This window comes from Drosophila yakuba, chromosome 2L (assembly GCF_016746365.2).
Source record: "Drosophila yakuba strain Tai18E2 chromosome 2L, Prin_Dyak_Tai18E2_2.1, whole genome shotgun sequence".
Taxonomy (NCBI): domain Eukaryota; kingdom Metazoa; phylum Arthropoda; class Insecta; order Diptera; family Drosophilidae; genus Drosophila; species Drosophila yakuba.
This window is the reverse complement of record NC_052527.2, coordinates 9,338,021-9,360,033: the sequence shown is the minus strand read 5'-3', so window position 1 is coordinate 9,360,033 and position 22,013 is coordinate 9,338,021. Positions and strand designations below refer to the sequence as shown.

At 40.7% G+C, this 22,013-nt stretch overlaps 1 protein-coding gene across 5 annotated transcripts; it reads left to right on the top strand.

The window, feature by feature from the left end:
* The first annotated feature begins 88 nt into the window (after positions 1 to 88).
* LOC6527582 (polypeptide N-acetylgalactosaminyltransferase 5) lies at positions 89 to 21,170 on the top strand. Of its 5 annotated transcripts, none has more exons than XM_002088634.3 (10): positions 90 to 228; positions 761 to 782; positions 14,373 to 15,525; positions 15,582 to 15,748; positions 15,880 to 16,198; positions 16,269 to 16,446; positions 18,189 to 18,369; positions 19,528 to 19,667; positions 19,732 to 19,965; positions 20,033 to 21,170. In XM_002088634.3, the coding sequence occupies exons 3-10, from the start codon at positions 14,999 to 15,001 to the stop codon at positions 20,177 to 20,179; spliced, it is 1,893 nt and encodes a 630-aa protein (XP_002088670.2). In that variant the 5' UTR covers positions 90 to 228; positions 761 to 782; positions 14,373 to 14,998; the 3' UTR covers positions 20,180 to 21,170. The 5 variants fall into 5 exon arrangements, with proteins under 5 accessions (XP_039226730.1, XP_002088670.2, XP_015053716.1 ...); XM_015198230.2 differs by lacking the exon at positions 18,189 to 18,369 and adding an exon at positions 16,719 to 16,899; XM_039370795.1 differs by having other exon boundaries at positions 102 to 228; positions 758 to 782.
* The last annotated feature ends 843 nt before the right edge of the window (positions 21,171 to 22,013 follow it).

The window sequence follows — 22,013 nt, the reverse complement described above, 5'->3', positions numbered from 1 at the left end:
TATTGCAACTATCGATAGTATGCACGATAGTGTAATGCACCTTGGTCCCTCTGAAGTTTATTTTCCAGCACTTCGCACCTGGTCACTCTAAAAACATGAAAAATCTATTTAAGCAACCCGCAACGCTCTCTTCTTCGTAATTTTTTGCTCCGATACGAGGATATGTCGCGTCGCGCATGAATTAATTATTAATCAAAAGAGAGTTAACAGTGCTTGTGCAGTGCAAGTGTGAGTAGTTTAATGCAATTTTTTCCGGATAAAAAAAATCAAATTTGAAACACCCACACGGCCAGGCAGTTGCATACGTGTGCACTTGATGCGCACACATAAACACACACATACACGCGCGTACGCAACAGAGAGTTGGAGTGGTAGTAGTAGAAAGTGCAGCAGGCGCGGTCCATAATACACACATATATACGTATGTAAGTAATTCGGGCATACGGACGTGTAAATAAACCGGGTCGCCCACAATTTAGGGGCGTTACTACGCTCTCCGCCGGACTCGAAATCGGAATCGCGGCAAACGTGTTCAATTTCCGAATCTCCCCTCGCTCCTTCCATCTCTTTCGCTCTCTCTCGGTGCGTACGATTGCGTGTGTGTTAGTTAGTGAGCGGCCTGCCGTGTGTATGTGTGTCTGTTTTTGTTGGTCACTTTAATTCGCCACATACACACACTATCAAACAAAAAGAGAAAAAAAATTCGCGTTAATCCTGCTACGTTTCTGTTGTTCTCTTCCCACATCCTTTCATCCAGCAGCTTCCAGAGATTTTCACTTTGGGTAAGCGATTTTCAACGCGACTTTTCATCTGTTTCCATCTGTATTTCCCCCATTGCACTTACTTATTGGACTCTTACTGCCAGTGCGTTCGTGAACTTGATTCTGATTGGAGGTCGAGCCAATTAAACCGGTTCGTGTAAATAAAATCCGCTGAAGATTCCTCTTCTTGTTTTTCTGGTTAAATGCAGTTTTCCTGCTTAATACCCGTTAAATTTCCAAGTTCCAAATAGGGTATATAGTATATGCAAACAAAAATTTCAGTCTTATACTATAGCGCATATAAATATGTTTACTTCTTATCAGAAGCAGCACTTATTCTTATAAGACCTTGTCTTTATGGAAATTTCTATAAATAAATCTGTATAATGGGAATTTAAATTTCTTAGAACCTTAATTAGCGGATATCTTCTAGTCGAGTCAGATAATCTTGAATGTTTTTAACGCTCCTTTCTGACCATTGCAAATGCATTTCTTTTTATCAAACGCACTGTGGAACCGAATGCATTAAGGTCGCCGTTTTCCACCTGCAATTAATGCCCACAGCTAATGACTAAATGACAATGGGCCACGTACTTATCGGCCGCACTGTAATGATGATAGTGACCGCCGTATCGGTGGAAAATACTGCTCATTTGGGTCGTGACTTTTCGTTGGGTGAAGCCAATGGTATGAAGACACAAAAATAACACTGATTGTGGGAAAGATTTCGCGGAAGCAGTTCCTACAAATTATACTGATTGCCGAAATTGGTGTTATGGCTAAATTCTTTAAGATATTACTCACTTGGTCTTATCTATACGATTACTCCGTAGTTGCTGTCTAAACTAAAACGTGATTGTATCTGTGCGAATTGTAGATAGTATTTAATCTCAATAAATCATGTTTCAAAACTAAAGAAAGAGAAAATTCCAAAAAAAAAAAGTTTGTCGGAAGTTGCAGATACTTGTATTTATTTAGCTTTCTTGCTGATTTCACTTGAATCTTCTAAATAAAATAAACAAATTTACGAGAAAAAGCATTTAATAAAGCGTATTTAAATAAGGCTTCTTCAGTTAAAGCTTAAATTGAGGGTTTCCGGTTGAAGGTTTTTTGGCTACCGTTCCGTTTGAAAGAGTGGCGATCCACCTTGCACCTGGCGAGCCACGCCCACTGTTCGCCCAGCTGCCCCCTAAATTATGGCAACCTGACCTCGGCCTCTGCAGCAGTGGTTGTGTGCAAATGAAGCTATAAAACTGGCCCATGCCACTAATAAACGAAAACTTTTTTGCTACTGGCCCCTCCTAATGGCCTAGAGATCATCTCCCCGTGCTCTTGTCGGTCACCTCTCCATCCCCATCCCCGTCTCCACTTCCATTTCCAGTACAAGCTTAGTTGGAGCACTATGTTATCCATTCCCCTTTGCTGCCTTGCCCCCTCCTCCTCTTCACCATTTCACATAAAATCGAGTCTTAGAGGAGAAAGCCATCAACGCTCCGTAAATTCCCCCGAGCAAACACCGAAACTACAGCAACATCGAGTACATTTACCCACACACCTGCAACTACAGTTATGGCTGGCAGCGTACAATGAAGAAGCTGCAGATGCTGTACAAGAAAAGATTTCCCCGTAGTAAAGCGGGTTTTACTCTATCGTAATTGTCTAGAATGAAGCTGTGTTTTTATAGCACTGTCATGCGGTTTTTGTCTTTTTTGTACCAAGAAGTGATAAAGCTGCCCGCCACCGATGAAATGACAAAATGCCGTGGTCTTAGACACAGTTTCCTGCTCATGATCATGATTTCGATGGAATGGGGCAATATAGGCTAGCTATCTGGGTTATAGAACAGCCTGCCTTTGGAAGCTGTTAATTGGAGCACTTTTTTGAGGGAAATATAGCGACAACTTGATATTCCAGCATCGATTATGGTAGCTCACTATTTGTTGTGACTCCTTTTTAATCAGAAATGCAAAGATATTTATCATGCATTAACTATCTACCTATGTTAAAGTCCATTAGCTAATGCTGGCATTGAATTTTCTATTTTCTGTTATCACTTTCTCGACGTAAAGCACGCAAAAAAAAAAACGCTGTTGCCGCTGTCAACTTTTATGGCTGGTCGGTCTGTTGCAGTTGCCAGCTGCCATTCATGGCAAAATGAAGACAACTCATCCCGGGTTTTAGCCCCCTGCCATTCGCAGTGCATCCTATATCAACCCTCTTCGGGGCGTCCAGCTTGATTGAGTGCAGCAAGTGTCCATCGAGGACAGTAAGCATCGCATGTCTGCACCGCGAGAAATGCGTATCTCAAGTATAGATATCATTTGTACTTTCATTTGAGTGAGGAGTATGACGTTGTTGGGTGCTACAATGTTACTTAGTGTTTTGTCGAGCTTTCTAAGCCTAAAACCAGAAGTAGCTCCGATTTGAAATGAAGTGGTAGGAAGGTAGCTTCATTTTTCTGCGTGCCACAAACGTGGTGACAGTCAGTGGCCAACTGTGCAGCCGGCGGCAAACTCGCTTTTCACATTATTAAACGTTAATGAGTTTTTAAGACTTGTTTGCGCATGTGGGCGATGGATGCGATGCGATCCAACGTGATGCGGTGTGGTGTGGTGGCCAAGACGACGGAGTACTCGAGCTGGAGCTGCAGCCTTGAAATTGCAATTGGCCGCCATGGCCGAGAGCAGTCGAAAAGAGCTGGGAAAGGGGCTAAAATCGTGTGGAAAACACACACACAGCATAGCACAGCACAGCACAGCAGTTGCAAAACCAACAAGAGTTGGGGGCCAACTGGAGCTACAATTACAAGCATCATTGGCCTTATTTCTTTTGTTTTTTTCGGTTTTTTTTTTCTCTGCCAATATCATTTCTGTCTTGCCCGTTTTTCGAGCTGCTGCTGCCTCGAATGTCACAGCATACACATTAAAGCCCAGCTGACGTAGCTGACTACGTTTATTTGCACAGCTTTCGCACTCCAACTGACTCCCTCACGTTTTTTTTTGTTTTTTTCAGTTTAGTTGGTTTATTTGGCCTTTTATGGGCTTCCGAAAGTGATTACGCGGCATTTAACACCAGAAACGGAATCTATTCTGAAACTGTAAGACTTTTATTTCTATTTTCGGCTCTTAAGCTGAGTAAAATTATTTATAAGCCGGAGGTCGGAAAGAAAAATTCTTTTGTTATCGCACTTTTCTGTGCTTCCAACATGGTATGAATTACACTTTTTTAGTGCTCGAAGAGCAAATATTCCTGGTATTTTGCTTTTCCTATCTTACAAAGGAAGAGTACCTTATATTTGCTTTAAATTGCTTGTAAGTAAACTGAAAGGGCTTGAATCTCTATGAAATGAAACCATCGCATTCATTTTTACCTCGGCATTTTGTTCTCCATTTCTTTCGACCGAAAGTTTGCATTTTTTCGCCGTTCATTCTTTTCCCAATGTTGTCCAATGAAAATGCCTTGGTTATTTATGAGCATAAATTAGAAATTAACAGTACACACAGCGCACTGCACCCACACAGACGCAATTCAATTATGCTGCATATATTTCATACAGCAATAGCAGCAGGAAATTTATGAGCCATGCCCCCAGGGTCGAACTTGACAAAGCCCCACCGAACAGTGCACCCCCCGACCCAATCTCCCATCTCCAATCTCCAACTAAAAACCCCGCTAAAACCTAACCAAATCGTAGTGGAGCGCGCCAAGCAACGAATCAGCACCACCGCTAGTAAAGCCAATTTAAAACAACGGTGGCTAATAAAAAACTGTCCAGTTTCTGTTTTCCCTGTAAGAGTGCTGACCGTAAACAGAATACGGGGTATGCGTTAGTCTACTGGAATCACACTAGGGTTTAAGTAACAGAAGTTTTGGGCAAGGGTGTTGAAATAAAATTTCATATAAAATATAATTTCTTTAATTAAAAAGAAGCTTAGATACAGCAGCTTTATAACATTGATTAGTCATGAAAATGAAACTGACTTGTGGTTGCCCACAAAATGGGTATTGTTCTTGCCACATCCGCCCCTTGGCATTAACCAGATTGGTCTGGAAATTGGCCAGGTTGACAACGCTGAGCAGCGAAACGCGTCAGCAACAATGGCTGCATAAACAACAAAGCTTCCATGCAACAGCAGCAGTAGCAGCAGCCAGCACAGCATTTTCACCAAGGTTGGAAAACGCAGCTCCGCTGGGCGCAATGCAAACCAGTGGGTGGTTGGGTGTTCGAGTGGGTTGATGGGTTGGTGGGTTGGTGTGTGGGTGGTTGCTTTGGTATGGTGGCCCCATAAATTCTGATCAACTATTAGTGCATGAAAAGTAACCGGAAAGAATGTTCTGCTATCTGAGGCACTCGCATGCTAAGGAACACCCGATAGCGGCGCAACAACATTTACCTAACATAATTTAGCACTCCACTCCATCACCATCACCCTATCACCTATCACCAGCATTTGGGATGCCAAAACTCACGTGTCCCGGAACAATGGTAATGGTAACCATCTAGTTAATTGCCATGTCACCCAGTTAAGCGGCATTGAACGCCAGTTACGCAAGGTGTTTTAATTAGCTCAATGGCACTTGCCACATGCTCGTCGATCCGTTCGTCTGTGTCTCATTTCCCATCAATTTGGACTGCGAAATGGAAACTGGGAAATGGAAACCCCATACTACCATCATTTGCATAACCGATAAGCTGATGAACATAACCAAATACTGAAACAAAGCCAAAAACAATGGCTTGCAAAAATTAAGGCTTCTTCCCCATAATAACTCATTCAATTTAAATTATGCAGGAATAATGCAAATATTTTCAGGAATATGAATCACTTACAGGTTTTATAATTAATTCGCATGGATAATACCGAAGAACAAATGAAAACAGCTGCCAGTTTTAAGTAATAACTTCCTTTAAATTATTGTAAGCAAAGAGCTACATTTTTAAGCCACTTTAAGGGCATTGAATTTGTCTGTTTCTTCCCTCCTCACTCATTTATATTATTGGGTAAATAGTTGCCAAATAACTTTATTATTTGCGCACACTTGTGGAGAAACTTTTGTGTTTTGCTCTCATGTTCCCCACACCACAAATAAGTTATAACCAGCAGCTTTGAGCCCAATGTGATGAATTTGAAACGTTCTATAGTTGCCAAGTTGTTGTTCTTATATATTGTTTGAGTATGCCACAGCACTATCATTTAAAGTCCCTTGTCTAAATTGAAATTTAAATCTGCAGATGCTGCCCCATTACAATCACAATGCCCCACGATGACTCAGAAATTCTTTGGCACAGTGTGGCGCTGGCACTTTGCATTAGTTTGTTGTGGTGGCGCCCGCTTGAAGATTATGAGGTTGTGTAAGCTCCCGTTCCATACAAAAAAAAAAAAAGAAGAAAATAAAATAAAAATCCAAGAGAGCTGAAATAAGCAAATGTGTGCCATAGAAATTTGTATTCCATTGTCATGGACACGCATCACATGAAAACGAGGAGCGAAATGGAAATGGGGAATAAAGTCCGTCAGTCACTCATATTTCGCTACAGCGCTGGTCAAGCAAATAGCAATAACGTCTTTGCAAACACTGAGAAGTGATATTTAAACAAGGATGCAATGTAACTGATGATTTTTAACTTTATGATTTCTTTGAGTTGGTAAACATGTATGCAATCTTATCTTCTTGTTTGTCATCACAAGGTGTGCTAACAACTTCAGGTGAACACTTTTACGGCTTATACTCGTATATCAAATATTTGATTTTTTATAATATGGGAGCTGTATAACAAGTCACTTAGGAAAATATTGTAAAGCAGTAGGCTAAAGCAAAGACATAAAATATAAATTGCTATTTTATTGAACACAATTGTGCATATGTGCGGCTGTGGGGACACAATTGTCCCCTATACGAGTCGGTAAGCCGAGAAGAGAGTGCGATAGAAGTGGGAAATTGGGGGAAAAGCGGAGGAATCGAAGGGAAAAGGAAGGAAAACAGGCTGCTGGCAAGGAAGACGATTAAGTCGGGGCAATAATAAGGAAATAACATTTTAATGGGACAACGAGAGATTGGCCTGTGTGGCGAGCATGTGTCTGGGAAGGAAGTAGTACGCCAAAAAAAAAGTCGGAGGAAATGGTGGTAGGGTGTAACGATGGTCGAAAAAGCCGCAAGAGAGTCCAAGCACGTCCACGCCCCCTTTTAGCCGCCGCCCCCTGCACATCTCCTAGTTCCGAGTGCGTTCATGCGTGATTGGTTTTCGAGATAAGCGTGGGTTGGGGCTTTTATTTGAAAACTCACTGACCTGCTTTGATTTCATTTGGCGAAACTAGTTTGACTGATTGAATTGGATTTGTGAATCTAAAATTGAAATGCATTGGATTTGTGCTAGTCTGCGAATTCATTTGCTTCATGTCCGCATGCGATTTTATTTTGTGCAAATCGAATTACAGAGAAGATTTCTACTAATCTTACAAAAATCTAAACTTCAATTTAAGCTATTTCTCAACTGATCTCTCTTAAACTAGTTCGCAATTCAGCTAAAAACATAATCGGCACAAACGTAGCAGCCGAATTTTCAAATTTCTGAAAACTGTAATTATATTCCCATTTAATTAAGTCAACCTTTCATTCGATGCATAATTGGCTTAATCGCATAAACAAAGTTGCTGGCCATAATTAGAGGCAGAACAAAGCGAAACAAAAGCAAATTAATGATGCGGGTCCAGTGCAAAAGGGGGGACGGGGAGGAGTGGGAGGGGATGGTTTTATTGTCGGGTTCCCGAGTTCAAGCCCACCCAATGATGGTCCAAATAGAATTACCATTGTGCCAAATGTCAAACCTCGAAAAACTTTTCGCTTGCTCCACTTATTTGTCTCGCCCTTTATGTGCAGGCTATTTTTTTGTACTTTTTCTGCTTTTTCTACTAGCCTGTTCCGCGTTTTCGTGCAAAGTTTTACAAATTGCAGGAAAGTGGTATAACAAAAAGAAAACACAAAGTTTGTTTTAAATAAAAAACGCCGCAGAAGAAGAACTCGAGTACTGTAAATGAGCAATTGCTATGCAAACGCTGGGTCGCTTAGCATATTTCTGCTTTCTAAACGCCCCCCCGCCCCCTTCTTATCCTCTTCTGCTACATTTAACACAGTGGAATCTTTTGTCTTCATGCCACTCTCCATTCTGCGCGATACACAGAAATTCTTTTTCACCTAACTTTAATCTTTCTTTAAAGATATAACTTAAACTGCAAAAAGTTTCCCCTGCATTAATATAGATTATATGAAGCTTGAACTTAAATTTTTCACTGTGTACACATGCCAAACGTAAAGCTCCGATTTGTTGTCCTTCTCCATTGCCCAGTTTTTGTCTCTTTCTATTTACTTTTAATTAAAATGCGAGTCATGAATTCATTTCTGTTTCGTGTGCCAAAAGATTTTACGAGAAGAAAGAAGAAAGAACGAGAAATTAGCGCAAAATCCGCTTTATGAGCCTGCAGAACACTTGATGGTTGCAAATGATAATGATGATGATAATGTAACCATCCCCCCACCCCATTCCCTTTCCCCTCCCCATACACACACAGATACATTATTCAGATGTCAATTCTCGTATTTCGACACATTTCTCTTCGTTTGGCGACACAGGTTTTTCTCGGGTTTCCTCTCGAAAATGCCTACTTAATTTGTTGTCATTCATTTTCTCTTTAGTCGTCGGAAAAATCCCATCTTCAAAGCAAATTGTTATGGCTTTGTCCATTTGCGTTGATTGATGGCTACCAAAGAGCAATCAAACGAATTACATTTGTGTTATTAAAATGTATTTGCTTACTTCGGTGCATTACTGGGTTAAATTACATTTATTTAATCCCTTCAACATGCCAGACAACTGCCAAACAAGTAAGAGTATTTAAGCAGGTGAAATATTAGTTAAATATGTATGCAAAATTTTTCCAAAGCCTGTTGTTTCACACTTGGTTAGTAACGATCCCCAGACGAAACCCCTTTGACGCACCTCTTTGGGGACTCTTTTAATTGCTATTCCCATTTCTCTGAACACGACCGGATTTTATCATTGACTACAGTAAGGCTTCCCAGACATGTACCAAATGCAACTTTGTGACTAAAGAACTTCTCTTTATTGCTATTCCAATGTTTTTTATATGTTATAGTAATAACTTTCCATGCAACTAAGTATAAATAACTAATGGAACCTGTTCCCACTTATTTTTATAATTTCTCCAAAAAAAGTTAACTATTTTTCGAGCTGGCGAAGTTGGACAGTATCAACTGTTGGGAGGGGGGAAAATTAGCATTTTATTAGCTGAAATTGCGAGGCGTTGTCATCGTCATCGCCAAAGTCGCCGGCGTCTTAGTTCATTAACCTGCCGGACGGACTTGGCATCGCATTTGTTTTTATGACTTCAAAACGGCGACCGGCCTGTGGATTGTGAGTTGTGGAACCTGAGTTTGGTGTGTGTGTGTGGGGCGTATTTATAGCGCTAATTTGTATCATTCCCCCGAATTTACTGGGCTTCTCGCCGCATGCCAGCATGAAACCGAAATAAATTTTATTTGTGTGCAATATAAATTACGCGCCTTTCACATCAGGCAGCCGGAGTTCCAGAGCTCCAGAACTGCAGAAGTCCAGAGCTCCAGAGCTCCCCCAAACTACCGAGCATTTCTGGCAGTTGGCCACAGATCATTAAAGTGCCGAGTGCAGGGCCCCCAGACACCTACAACAAGTATTATCCTCATCCTCACGGCGAAAAAAAAACACTCTTGAAATTGATGGGGAATTTTTTATTTCAACTCGGCGCGACTTGTTGTTGAAGTGCGCGCGAAACGAGTGTACTTAATTATGGCAAACTTCAAATCGGATGATTTATATGTGGGGAGCATGCTGGAGCATTCGGATGATGAATTTATGGCACTCAAGCCTCTGGAAGTCAAGTGGTAGCAACTTACTATGCTTTGACATATGGCAACCTAATTTCGGTTGGTTTGCTTTGAAATTGAGTTATCAGGAGTTTAGAAAACAGTTTAATATCTATTTATAGGAAAATCATAACGATATGTACATTTCTCATTCAGTTTAACTGCACTATAGCCAGATTTATGTGCGAACAAGTTACAAATTGGTTTAATTTTCCGTTTCGATTGTATGCAAATGCTGACCAGATGTGGGGAGCCATGGAAAAGCAACCAGTTTGACGGCAAATGGTCATCAGCGGGTCAGCAAACTACTCGCTTAATTGTACAATTTCATTAATTGCATTTAATTGCATACGTTTTCCAAATTGTTTTCACTCACTGTGCGCCTTTGTTTTTATTTTCCTGCTACTGGATTGCTTGCCATTTACCCCTTTTTATTTGTTTTCTTTTTTTTTTTTGCACTCTTAATTGCATTTTGTGTTACAATTTCATTTTGTAAGCGTTGTCACAATAGTTGTTGCCCCCGTTTATTGGCTTGGCTGCTCTTTTTGATTGTTTGTCGGTTTTTCGTGTTTGTCATCGCCGGGACACGACCTTCGCCAACACAACTGCCAACACAGCAGCTACAGCAATTCATTACAAAAAATATGTAACTATGAATTGATTGCCTGGCTGCTGCAAGTACAGATTTTCCCCCAAAAGGTTGGTTATAAATAAGTGATGGCAGCAGCACACATTGTCAGCTTCAAACAGTTTCGATCTGTTAACATTATGCACTATCTGCACTTCACATCGCTTCCGCCACGCGTTTGAGAAATTCTTGCAAGAGCTGACACAGATTTTCATCAAATTAATTGCTGTGCGCTTTTTTAAGTGCGCGCCACACACTCAACAAGCGTGCTAAGTGTTTTCGGGCCCAAGTGCAGTTGAAACGGGCTTACAAGCTCATCTACAGTGGCTGCAAATAGTCGCTACACAACTCTGCTGTCTAACGATGCTTACAATTATACAGAAGATTAATAATAATAGTTAATAAATGGAAAGATTTTTCCATAGAAGTGAGAACTTAAAGCTGATCTGTGAGTTAGTATTTCGAATATTGTTTTATCTTCTAATGCAATTTTCGCCTAATTTGGAATATGTTTTGCCAAACTTACATATAACTCGTTTACGAAAATTCAGTCGCATAAAACGAAAAGTTTTGTCAAATTATAAACGCCTCGAAGCCAAAAAGTTTCGCACATTTCCGAGCCACTACTGTACGTAGATGGCCTGCCAAGCCCCTTGCCGCCCCTCCCCGCCGCCTTATCAGTGGCAATAAACACAGCGCAGCTTGAAAAGCTTTCAGCAGGCGCCATCTCCACCCACCCACTCCCATTTTTTCACTTTTTTTTTTATTTTTTAGCTGTTGTAAAAAATGCTAGCTTCCGCTTTGTGGCCCCGGCCAAGATAAAGTCCAAAAGGGGCCAACTTGAAGAGGAGAGTCTGAGGGAGGTTGGGTGGGGGCAGGGGGTAAGCACGGGAATATTTCAATTTATGGCAGTTTGACAGTTTTTCAATGTTACGTGCTGTGAATTTTTGCGCACCGCTGAGCTCGAGCTCCATTTTAATTAAAATCGAGCAAAATTAAATTACAAAAGAAGAATTTGAGCTGCTGCTGCTGCAGTGCAAAGCAAAGTAAAGCGAAGCAAAGGCAAAACTTCACGCAGCCAACTGACAAACATTCAATCCTTATCTGCAGAGCCACCCACCGCCACCCACAAGCAGCCAACACCACCCAATGGTATCGGAAATCAGAAGGGGGGACAGAAATCAGCACTCAAGTTCAGAGAAGTCGGCAACAATTGAAGTTGATTGTCGTACATAAATCATCAATTGCTGTCGGCACAGCAACTCAACTCAACTTAACTCAACTCAACAGTGAGTCAAGAGTTTTCCAGCAAATTACTGCTGCAAACTGCGGAAGAAAATGCAATTTGAAGCGATTATCAGATTGCAAAAGTTGGATTATTGTTTTAGCGAGCATTCATCGTTGCAAAACCTGATTTAACTATTTTTTTCATTAAATACTAACTCATTTTTTAAGCACTGTTCGCACTTGATGTTCTCAGCGCTTGTTGATTTTTCCAACAGCCGGCACATCGCTCATAATTTCAATTGCTTTGAATTGGCTTATTATTGGATTTTAACGTAGATTTAATAAAAATACTTATCAGATTGTTCAATTAATTCTTGAGCAGCGTTGATGGCAAAGTGTTAATAGCACTGATTAATTCGCATTGGAATTTAACTCTTTTTTTTTTCGCCCATACCACAATTTATGTGAAAAATATTTGTTTGCTTTCGCTGGTGTTTTCATCACTGAAGCTGATTACCTGTCAATTAGCAGTTCACAAAGCGTGACTTCGACAGTCGCACATCACAGCCCACTTTTATTTTTATTTATGCCCAACAAACCCAAACCGAAACATTGGGATTTCAGTGATATGGTGGGGTTAATTGAATTTCAACATTTTGCCAGACCAATTATGCGCTTTTCAAGCAGAATGCTGAAATTGTAAAATGTATTCATTTGACATAATTGAAATTGAATTTTCCATAGTGGAATATGCATGCAAATGAGTGGCAGCAGCATAAGCAAGCAGCATGAAAACAGACCCGTTTACAATTTGATTAATTTAAATGCTACAAATGCCGAACAAGTCCAGCCGAAAACCCTTTTGACAGCCGCTTAATAATGGTTTTTTAATACCCTGTCATGATTTTATTCTGCTATTCTAAACCACTTTTTTTATTGTGGCTCACGGTTTGAAAAGCGTTATAAATTGTGCAAGTTTTTGTCCACCATTCATCAAATATGAAATCGCATTGGGTTGTCATAAAGTTTTCTGGGCATTGAAAACTTCACGAGATGACCTTTCAATTTGGAGTTTTTTTCAAATCTGCTCTGAATTATTAATTACTCAAAAATGCACACCCATTACTAAATTTTGTTTTGAGCGGCGCTGTGCCAACTGACGTTGGATAATTGTAAAAACTGAAATTTATTTTTTACGTCTCCTTGTTATCAAATGTATTATTGATGGCCTGACATGGCTGAAAGGGCACTCCAGTGAGCGCCACTGAAGTTTGCCTCTTCTGGGTTCCTGCTGCACATGCAACTGCATATTTAAGCAGAGTGTTGCCCCTGCCCAAGCCACCCACTTCTGCACATCCGCATCCCCATCTCCATGTTCATCTCCATCGCCATCTGCATCTGCATCTCCAGCTCCATCTGCCCCCAAGGCTGCCTTGCCAAGTGGCAGCGGTTGGTGGGAAACTGGTTTTTCCTACTACCTACTATTTCCCAGACCCGGAGTCTTGTCTAGTTTGCCGCTCAACGAGGTTGACGTCGCCTGCCTTATGAATGATTCAAAGGCACGTAATGTGTGCAAAAAACTGCAGGATGCAAAAAACTAAAGGAATTCGAACGGCGAACATAGAAGTACTCTAAGTGAAGATGTGGCGCCTTACTATGCTCTCGAAATATCTAAATGCAGTGGCTACATTATAGGTGTCTTATAGCAGTCTTATAAATGCATAAATGTGCCTTCTTTCAAATTATACATTTTCACTACATATTTAAATAAATTTAAATGCAATGAAATAAAATATTTAAAAATATTAAGATGTTAAATAGAAACATCAGAGATCATGAATAATTAAAACATAAAAAACTTTAAATTTTGTTCAAGGCACAAAATGCATATTGACTATAGTAATACCCCTATATAGAGTATGAGTTAAGCCAAAAGCAGGCGAAATACCGTTAAGAGTTGTTGCGCTTTTGGCCAGTACTGCCGTACTGCCTCTCCCTCCCTCTCTGTCACACCTAGCTCGCTCTCACTCTGACAGCTTGTTTGGCATTTGGCGTGAGTTGTTGTTGGAACTGATGCTGCTTGTCTTGCCGTTGTTTTTGTCTGCGACTGACTATGACCTTTGTCAATGGAATTTTGGCCAAAACGGCATTTGGAGAAAAAAACAAAAACGGTTTTTCTCCCCTTTTTTTGTGGCTTATAGTTGCCGTTGGCATTTCGTGTGCAAAGCGCTGGAGATTCCGCGGTGAAACAGAGATTCAAGCCGGAAAAGGGGTATTGAAAGCTCAGCTTTGATGCGATTTATCGATGCAGAGTTTTGGCAATTTCCATGGAATATATTTGCTATGTTTTTCTCATGTGAAATCAATAAAAATTGTATTTATTTAGCTCTTGTCGCCCCTTTATATTCGATTTTCTTGTAAATAAAACAAACATATGTATAACTTTATAATCACGCATTTTTCCTGTCTATCAACATGAAATATTAATGCACCTACTTTGATAATGAAAAGCTTAAATTAATTAAATCTCATATGATAATAAATGTATATCTGTACGAATTATATACACACGTGTGTGGCTAACCAAATTGGTAATAAATTGCTGGGCAAATAAGAGGCGAAGTGAATTCATAGCTCGACAATAAATCGAGCGCAATTATCTGTATATTTGTATATTTTTATACGAAAAAAAAACGTTTGTTTGATTATTACGTATAAAAATGTATCACGGCAACAATATGTAATCATAACTTTCATTTTTTCCGCCGTTATTCATTATAGCGAAGTGATTTATCATGGTGTTTATTGTTATTTTTTTTTTTCTCCTCTCTTTGCAGTTTAATAATAGCGAAGGTCGTAACTTTTCATAGCCAGAGGGAACTGATAGAGAAAGATAGCGAAAAAAGAGTGGTCCGGGAATGAGTTTTCCGCGGCGAAACTGGACCTGGAAAACGTCGCCGAGGACTAGCGATCTTTCCTAAGAGTAAGAGGATGCGGCAGTAGGAACGAACTCTACGTCGGAGTCAAAGGTCAAACCGAGGGCTAGCATGTGCGAGAGTGCAAGGGAGGCGCACAGACAGACAGCCAGAGAGAGGGAGACGAGACGAGTGGAGCTCCCATATGTGCCAACAACAAATACCACAAAACTATTAACATTTCACGCTTGAGGGAGCGATAAAAGTCTGATACCGATACGATTGATAACAAAGTAAACTAGCTACAGCACAGCAACAGCAACAGCAACTGCAACATCAACATCAACCGTTTTAAGCACACGACGAGCCACATCAACATATCCTTATCAAATCAAGAAAACATCAACAGGGTACTAACATGATAGCCACCCCAAACTAGAACATACCATTAGTTCCGCAACAACCGAGGATAATCAAAAATCAGTTAACCAAGGAGTCTAGCCCACAAAGGGGCACAAAAAGATAGTTAACAGAGATCAAAGCCAATCATGACTTTCTCGACCTTCACACGCAAAATGCGCGGGCGCATGCGCTCCAACACCTGCCGCATCGTCCTGCTCACCTCGCTGGTCTGGGTGATCTTCGACTTCGTGCTCATCGCCCGCTACTCGGACTGCATCGGCAAGGATGGATGGCGCTGCAAGCGATCCGGCGAGTACGACGTCGAGCTGCCCAATGCCGAACGCCTGGTGGACGACAATCAGCTGGTCGATGATAATGAGATTAATACGGAAAAGTCTCTGGACGGCGAATCCGGTGGTGCTCTCATTATGGGCCAAGGCTTTGCATCCGGCGGCATATCGATGACCTATCCCAGTGTGGTGCTAAAGAAGTGGTTCCTGGCGCCCAGCGTGCAGGAAGCCAAGGGCAAACCGGGCGAGATGGGCAAGCCGGTTAAGATACCCGCTGACATGAAGGATCTCATGAAGGAGAAGTTCAAAGAGAACCAGTTCAATCTGTTGGCCAGTGACATGATTTCGTTGAATCGCTCGCTGACCGATGTGCGACATGAGGGGTAAGAGCTGACTGCCTAAATATGTTCAAACCGGTTGTAGCATTATCCGATTTCAGTTGCCGCCGCAAACACTATGCCTCCAAGCTGCCCACCACTTCCATTGTGATAGTTTTCCATAACGAAGCCTGGACAACCCTGCTGCGAACGGTGTGGAGTGTTATTAATCGCTCGCCGCGCGCCCTCCTCAAAGAGATTATCCTGGTGGACGATGCCAGCGAACGGGGTGAGTTGCGTTTGCACACAAAGGTGCTCCGGGCACTCTTGACAATGTGGAAATCACTGATACTACAGCTTTAATTAAGAGGCTTATTATGGGATAAGATAACACGAACTCATTCGCATCTCATCTTGCAGACTTCCTGGGCAAGCAGTTGGAGGAGTATGTGGCCAAGTTGCCGGTGAAGACATTTGTGCTGCGTACAGAGAAGCGTTCTGGTCTGATCCGTGCACGTCTCCTGGGTGCCGAGCATGTGAGTGGGGAGGTCATCACCTTCCTGGATGCCCATTGTGAGTGCACGGAGGGCTGGCTGGAGCCGCTGCTCGCGCGGATTGTGCAGAATCGTCGAACGGTTGTGTGCCCCATTATTGATGTGATTTCCGACGAGACATTCGAGTACATCACCGCCTCGGATTCCACGTGGGGCGGCTTTAACTGGAAGCTCAACTTCCGATGGTGAGCGAATAGTTTCCTTTTCCTGGTCATGGTAATCCCTTTTATAATACCCCACTTTAATCCGCTTTAGGTACCGAGTGCCATCGCGAGAAATGGCGCGCCGAAATAACGATAGGACCGCTCCACTGCGAACACCGACGATGGCCGGTGGGCTGTTCTCCATCGATAAGGATTACTTCTATGAGATTGGTTCCTACGACGAGGGCATGGACATTTGGGGCGGCGAGAATCTGGAGATGTCGTTCCGTGTAAGGCAATATCAAAGCATTTTGCAGATAGCATTTCCCGTTCTCTCTTTTGTTTTGTTCAAACGTTTTTCCTTAGCTGCCAAGCCAAGCCGCAACAAAAAAAACAAATTCAGTCCTTCCATTTACTTTAGGATTATGTTCTTTTATTGAAGCATTTATTTTAAGTATTTCAATTTTGACCTAAAACAACGAAACAAATTTATTTCTACTCACACACACAAAAACACACAATCCATTACAACGAACGCAATCGTGACGATGATAATCCGCAGATTTGGCAATGCGGCGGCATTTTAGAAATAATACCCTGCTCCCACGTGGGTCACGTGTTCCGTGACAAATCGCCGTACACCTTCCCCGGCGGCGTGGCCAAAATTGTGCTGCACAATGCGGCCCGAGTGGCCGAAGTTTGGCTGGACGAGTGGCGTGATTTCTATTATTCGATGAGCACAGGTTCGCAAAACAACAAACCATCAAACAACAATCAACAAATTAAACAGTCAAATAACATTCCAACCACAAGTCGATTTTAAATTGCGTGCATCTAACTCCTAACCTTAAGAATTACTCGTTATCTATTTTGTAATTGGCTTTAAATCGCTAACAGACAGAGCAAAAAAAAAACCCACACTTTTCGAAACAAAAAAGATGCCCACTAAAACACTAACACACAACACATTCAAATCAAGCTGATATGTTTTTGAGCATAAAAAACTAATGTATAGTTAATGATTTTGTGTAACCGACTTCTATATATACGATCAGCATTCTATAACTAGCTATCCTTAAACATGTCATGTAACTCAGAGAGCTCCCAAAATCGATGGCAGAACACATCAACTTTCTTTCTTATAACCGCACTGGCATTACCTAATTAGTATGTTTTCCTTTATGATTTCCTCAACTCCAATTCTTCTCGATGTTCTCACAATTCTTCTCAGTTGATCAGTTACTCAGCTACTCAGTTTCCCAGTTCTCCTTTTGCTCATGCTCATGCTCTCTCTCTCATGACTGTTCCTTAAAGGACCAAGCTCGGCTAACCAAGATATAATATCATCTTGTTCCTAATCTACTAAACTCTAATGTTGAATACTTCGTTTGCATAGGTATTAACGTATCCATTTATAATCCAGTTGCGCAGTATTAACAAGTTGAAACCTTAGGCTAAGCATAACGTACACGTAACTTGTTGCTTATTAATTATGCTTTAAGTATCTGACCAATTGGTAATTATATTTGATGATTCGTTCATTAGCCTAAGTTCTAACTAATCTTTAGTTTTTAGTTGAAGCTTTTTTTGTGCTCTGGTTTCCTTGAGGGTTGGTGTGGTTTGATAAGCACTTTGCAGGCGGTTTTTAATCATAGTAATCAGTTGGTAATATTCAGTTATTGAAAACACGAACATACAAAGTGCTTATAATCCCTCAAACTAATATGGAGATTTAGGCGCCGCTGTTTCTAGTTTGATCCTGACCATAGCCCAGTTCTGAGACCATCTTTCCCGGACCTCATTTCCCAATTGCTTGAGGGTCTTAGGCCTGGAAGTACAGAGAGCTAGGCTTGGCTTAAACTGTTTTATAACAACAGCTTCTATTTATTGTATATCTCTTTGTGTATATCTTTCTCGTCCACTCTTTGACCACCAAATGCTCGATTGTACTGCCCGATTGTCAAACAAATTAACAACCACACACATAATCCCCAAAACGAAACCCGATACGAAACCGATACCACGCATCCAGGTGTGGATGTGCGGCGGCGTGCTCGAGATCGCGCCCTGCTCCCGTGTGGGTCACGTGTTCCGCAAGTCGACGCCGTACACCTTCCCCGGCGGCACCACGGAGATAGTCAATCACAATAATGCCCGCCTGGTCGAGGTTTGGCTGGACGACTGGAAAGAGTTCTACTACAGTTTTTATCCAGGTTAACAAACTACAACAACAACAAAAATTAAACAAAATACAAAAAAAAAAAAAAAACTAAAAATCTAAAAAATATAAAAACAACAGAATGCTTCTCCACTTTCTGTCTCACGCTCACGTTCTTTCTCCACCGTCTAGTTTCTATTGTCTGTCTCTTAAATAGTGTTTTGTTCCGTATAATACTCGTATATATCTCTGCATACATAACTACAATATATATATATATATATACCTCGAGCAAGCAGCACGCCCTGCATTATGCAATGTCTATATACACACACAATGATTATTTATATCGATATTTATGATTTTTGGCATGGCCGTGTCCAAAATCGAATCCACAAATCAAAAAAAAAACTATAGCAACCCACCGATCAATCAACTGAATCGAATCACGAAACATCTTTCTTTCTTCACCTTACACCTTTTGCTTTCAGTATGTTTTTTTTTTGTCTTATTGGTTCCCGACTCCCATTTATTTCTCTCTGTGTTTTTGTGCCATTTTTCAGTTCCGTTCCGGTTTTGTTCCTCTTACGCCCAATAAACACACACCTGCTGCCTTTTGTCTTTTGTCCCCATTGTGTCCCCAAAATTTCCCCCCAAAAACCGCAAATTTTTGCGAGGAATAATCACACAGGTTCAAAGAAACTGAAATTTAGTGGGAGCGGTTTTTAGAAAGTATAAAGTATAAAGTCCTCGTCCTAGAAACACAATTTATATATTGTTTCTTTAAACAACTACTACTAACTAGAAGTATACAATTTGTTTTGTAATGTATATTGCTTTAGATCTTAATTATTAACACAAAACTGTGATTACCTTAATGTATATGTTTGGAAGTTTGAGAATCTTGTAAATACTATAATTGGCACTGCTTGTATATTAAATAATTGTATATGCTTGTAATTGTTGGGCTGCTTAGATGTTCTAAGAACTTGCATGTTTTTGGTATACTCAATTTGTTCCATCTTTCATCACACGCACCAATTCTTATGTAAAATGAGCATTTTTAACCCGCTTTCTAACAAACACATACACTTAGATCGTAAAACACAAAACACTCGCCACAGCATATATGTTTTATATTTCAATATTGGAATAATCTTAATTAACTTGTGAATTTTATTACCTCTTTTTCCCATTTGTGAAATCACTTTAGGAGCTCGAAAGGCATCGGCTGGCGATGTGAGCGATCGTAAAGCACTGCGAGATCGCCTCAAGTGCAAGAGTTTCCGCTGGTATCTGGAGAACGTGTACCCCGAGAGCTTAATGCCTTTGGATTACTATTATCTTGGAGAGGTAATTCGCAAACTGTAGTTAAAAGTGTGTGTTACAACGCGTATAACTTTGAATTGCTCAACAGATCCGAAATGCGGAAACGGAGACCTGCCTGGACACGATGGGCAGGAAGTACAACGAGAAGGTGGGCATAAGCTATTGCCACGGCCTGGGCGGCAATCAGGTGTTCGCCTACACCAAGCGCCAGCAGATCATGTCCGACGATCTGTGCCTGGACGCATCCAGTTCCAACGGCCCGGTCAACATGGTGCGATGCCACAACATGGGCGGCAATCAGGAGTGGGTCTACGATGCGGAGGTGCGTTCTCATCAAATGTCGTCATAATATTCAGGATTTACCTACTGCTTCTTCATTTACCCCGCAGGAGAAGTGGATTCGGCACACGAACACGGGTCAGTGCTTACAGCGTGCCACGCGGGACGATGCCAACACGCCGCTGCTGCGTCCCTGTAGCTACGGAAAGGGCCAACAGTGGCTGATGGAGTCTAAGTTCAAGTGGCAGGCTCACTAGCTGGTTGGCGCCGCCACCGGAACGCCCGACTACAACTAAACTCAACAGATCCTACTAACTATACTGAGAACTTCCGATTTATGTTTAATCCTAGCCGACTCCTCTTTTTGACATTTATGTAGCCTAAGTTCAAGCGAATCTAAGTTCTTGCTAGGCAAATATCTCTCTCTCTTTCTTTCTGTATGCGTGAATGTGTATGCGGCCGAAGAAGTCCTTCGGCAGCAGGATGTCTTCCCAATATCTTGATGCGCGTGTGTGATTGCGTGAGGTATATTCAGATATATCTATTTACATGATGAGCATGTATATGTGTTTATATAGGCAGGCAGTTCTACGATTTATCTAGGTATATGTAATTGTAATGTATATTTACATTAGCTTCGACCAAGTACCAATAAATTGGCATTTAACTGACGTTTTGTGCTTCACAGAATATAATTTTAAAGTACATAAATTGAGCCCAAGCAATTGCAGGCCAAGCAATTGCCACAAGTGTGTCATAGCAGAACATAATGTAACCCAAATACTAAAACGAAAAGGTTCTAATCCCTCTTCACCAAAACCCAAGCACACGACATTCCTAGCTAGAATTGTACTTGAGAAATTTACGGTTCGCTTTTGTTTTTTAATTATTTAAACTTTAAGCCACTTTATGGGTTGTTCTTAGCGCGCACCTATAAAAAATATCAGAGAATCTATTGCTTTGTACCAAAATAACGCGCCCTTCATATCACAAATGGAAATTACACGAAAATGCTTCTAAACCATAATCATTATACAATGAAAATATGACAAAAAAAATCTCTCAAAATTGCACGCATATCATAAATACAGTGTAAAAATATTTATAAGCTACATTCAAACGAGAACTAAACAACTAAACAAAAACAATGTAAATATGATTAATGTAGCTATTAAAAATATACATTTAAATAAAATATCTATGTAGTACCTATATGATATACACATATGCAAAGCAAGCAAAACTGTACTATAAATTGCATTTAGTTCTAGGTTTAACGTTAAGTTCTAAATTAAATTTAGATTTAGTCAACGTTTTTGCAGAACATCAACAATAGCTCTCGACTAAATGCTAAATATTGCTCAAAATTGAAGAACTCACTCTCTCCAGCTATTGTGTAAATATTTCGAAAAGTATTTAATCAAAAGTACGATGCATAACCTGACTACGAACGAAAACGAAATTCCACAGATCCTTGACAGCAGCAAACCGATAAGACGCAGGCCAAGTAAAACTTTTTAGCTAAATTTATTTTTTAAATCGATTATGTGAGGAACCCATAGTTATAGAGAAACGATATATACATATGGCAAAATAGCAACTATTTTAACTGGTGACGGTGCAATTTTTAATTAACATTTAAAGTAAAACAGAAAAACGATCCAACAAAGCAACACAGACAGGCAGGTTCAACGATCCTTTCCCGAAAGCAATCCTATAACTTGTCCTTATAAATGTCGTGAAAACGCTAAATATGGCCTACACTATATTATAGCTGCCTCTATGTTTTATATTGTTGATTTGTATATTTAGCTAAATATAGGTTTCCCATTACTCAATTGTAAAACCTCTCAGAATACAAATCGAACGGATATAGAATGATAACGCAACACTGAATGTAAGCCAACATTTTTTATGCATTTTTCATTTCATTATGATTTTTGTTTGTTTAGAGACTTTTTAAATTTTATAAATAAAAAAGATGACAAATTTAAGAGAACCCCCCTATCAGTATTTCATTTCTCCAGCTGGGCGAAGGGGCGATTGTTGGGCAATAGCACCCTCGGCTAGGGGATTATAAGTTGTCCATCG

Coding starts and splice junctions, on each gene's coding strand:
- LOC6527582 (XM_039370796.2), top strand. CDS start 14,999: ATGACTTTCTCGACCTTCACACGCAAAATGCGCGGGCGCATGCGCTCC. Junction 16,199..16,268: donor TGGAAGCTCAACTTCCGATG/GTGAGCGAATAG, acceptor AATCCGCTTTAG/GTACCGAGTGCCATCGCGAG. Junction 18,370..19,527: donor CTACTACAGTTTTTATCCAG/GTTAACAAACTA, acceptor AAATCACTTTAG/GAGCTCGAAAGGCATCGGCT.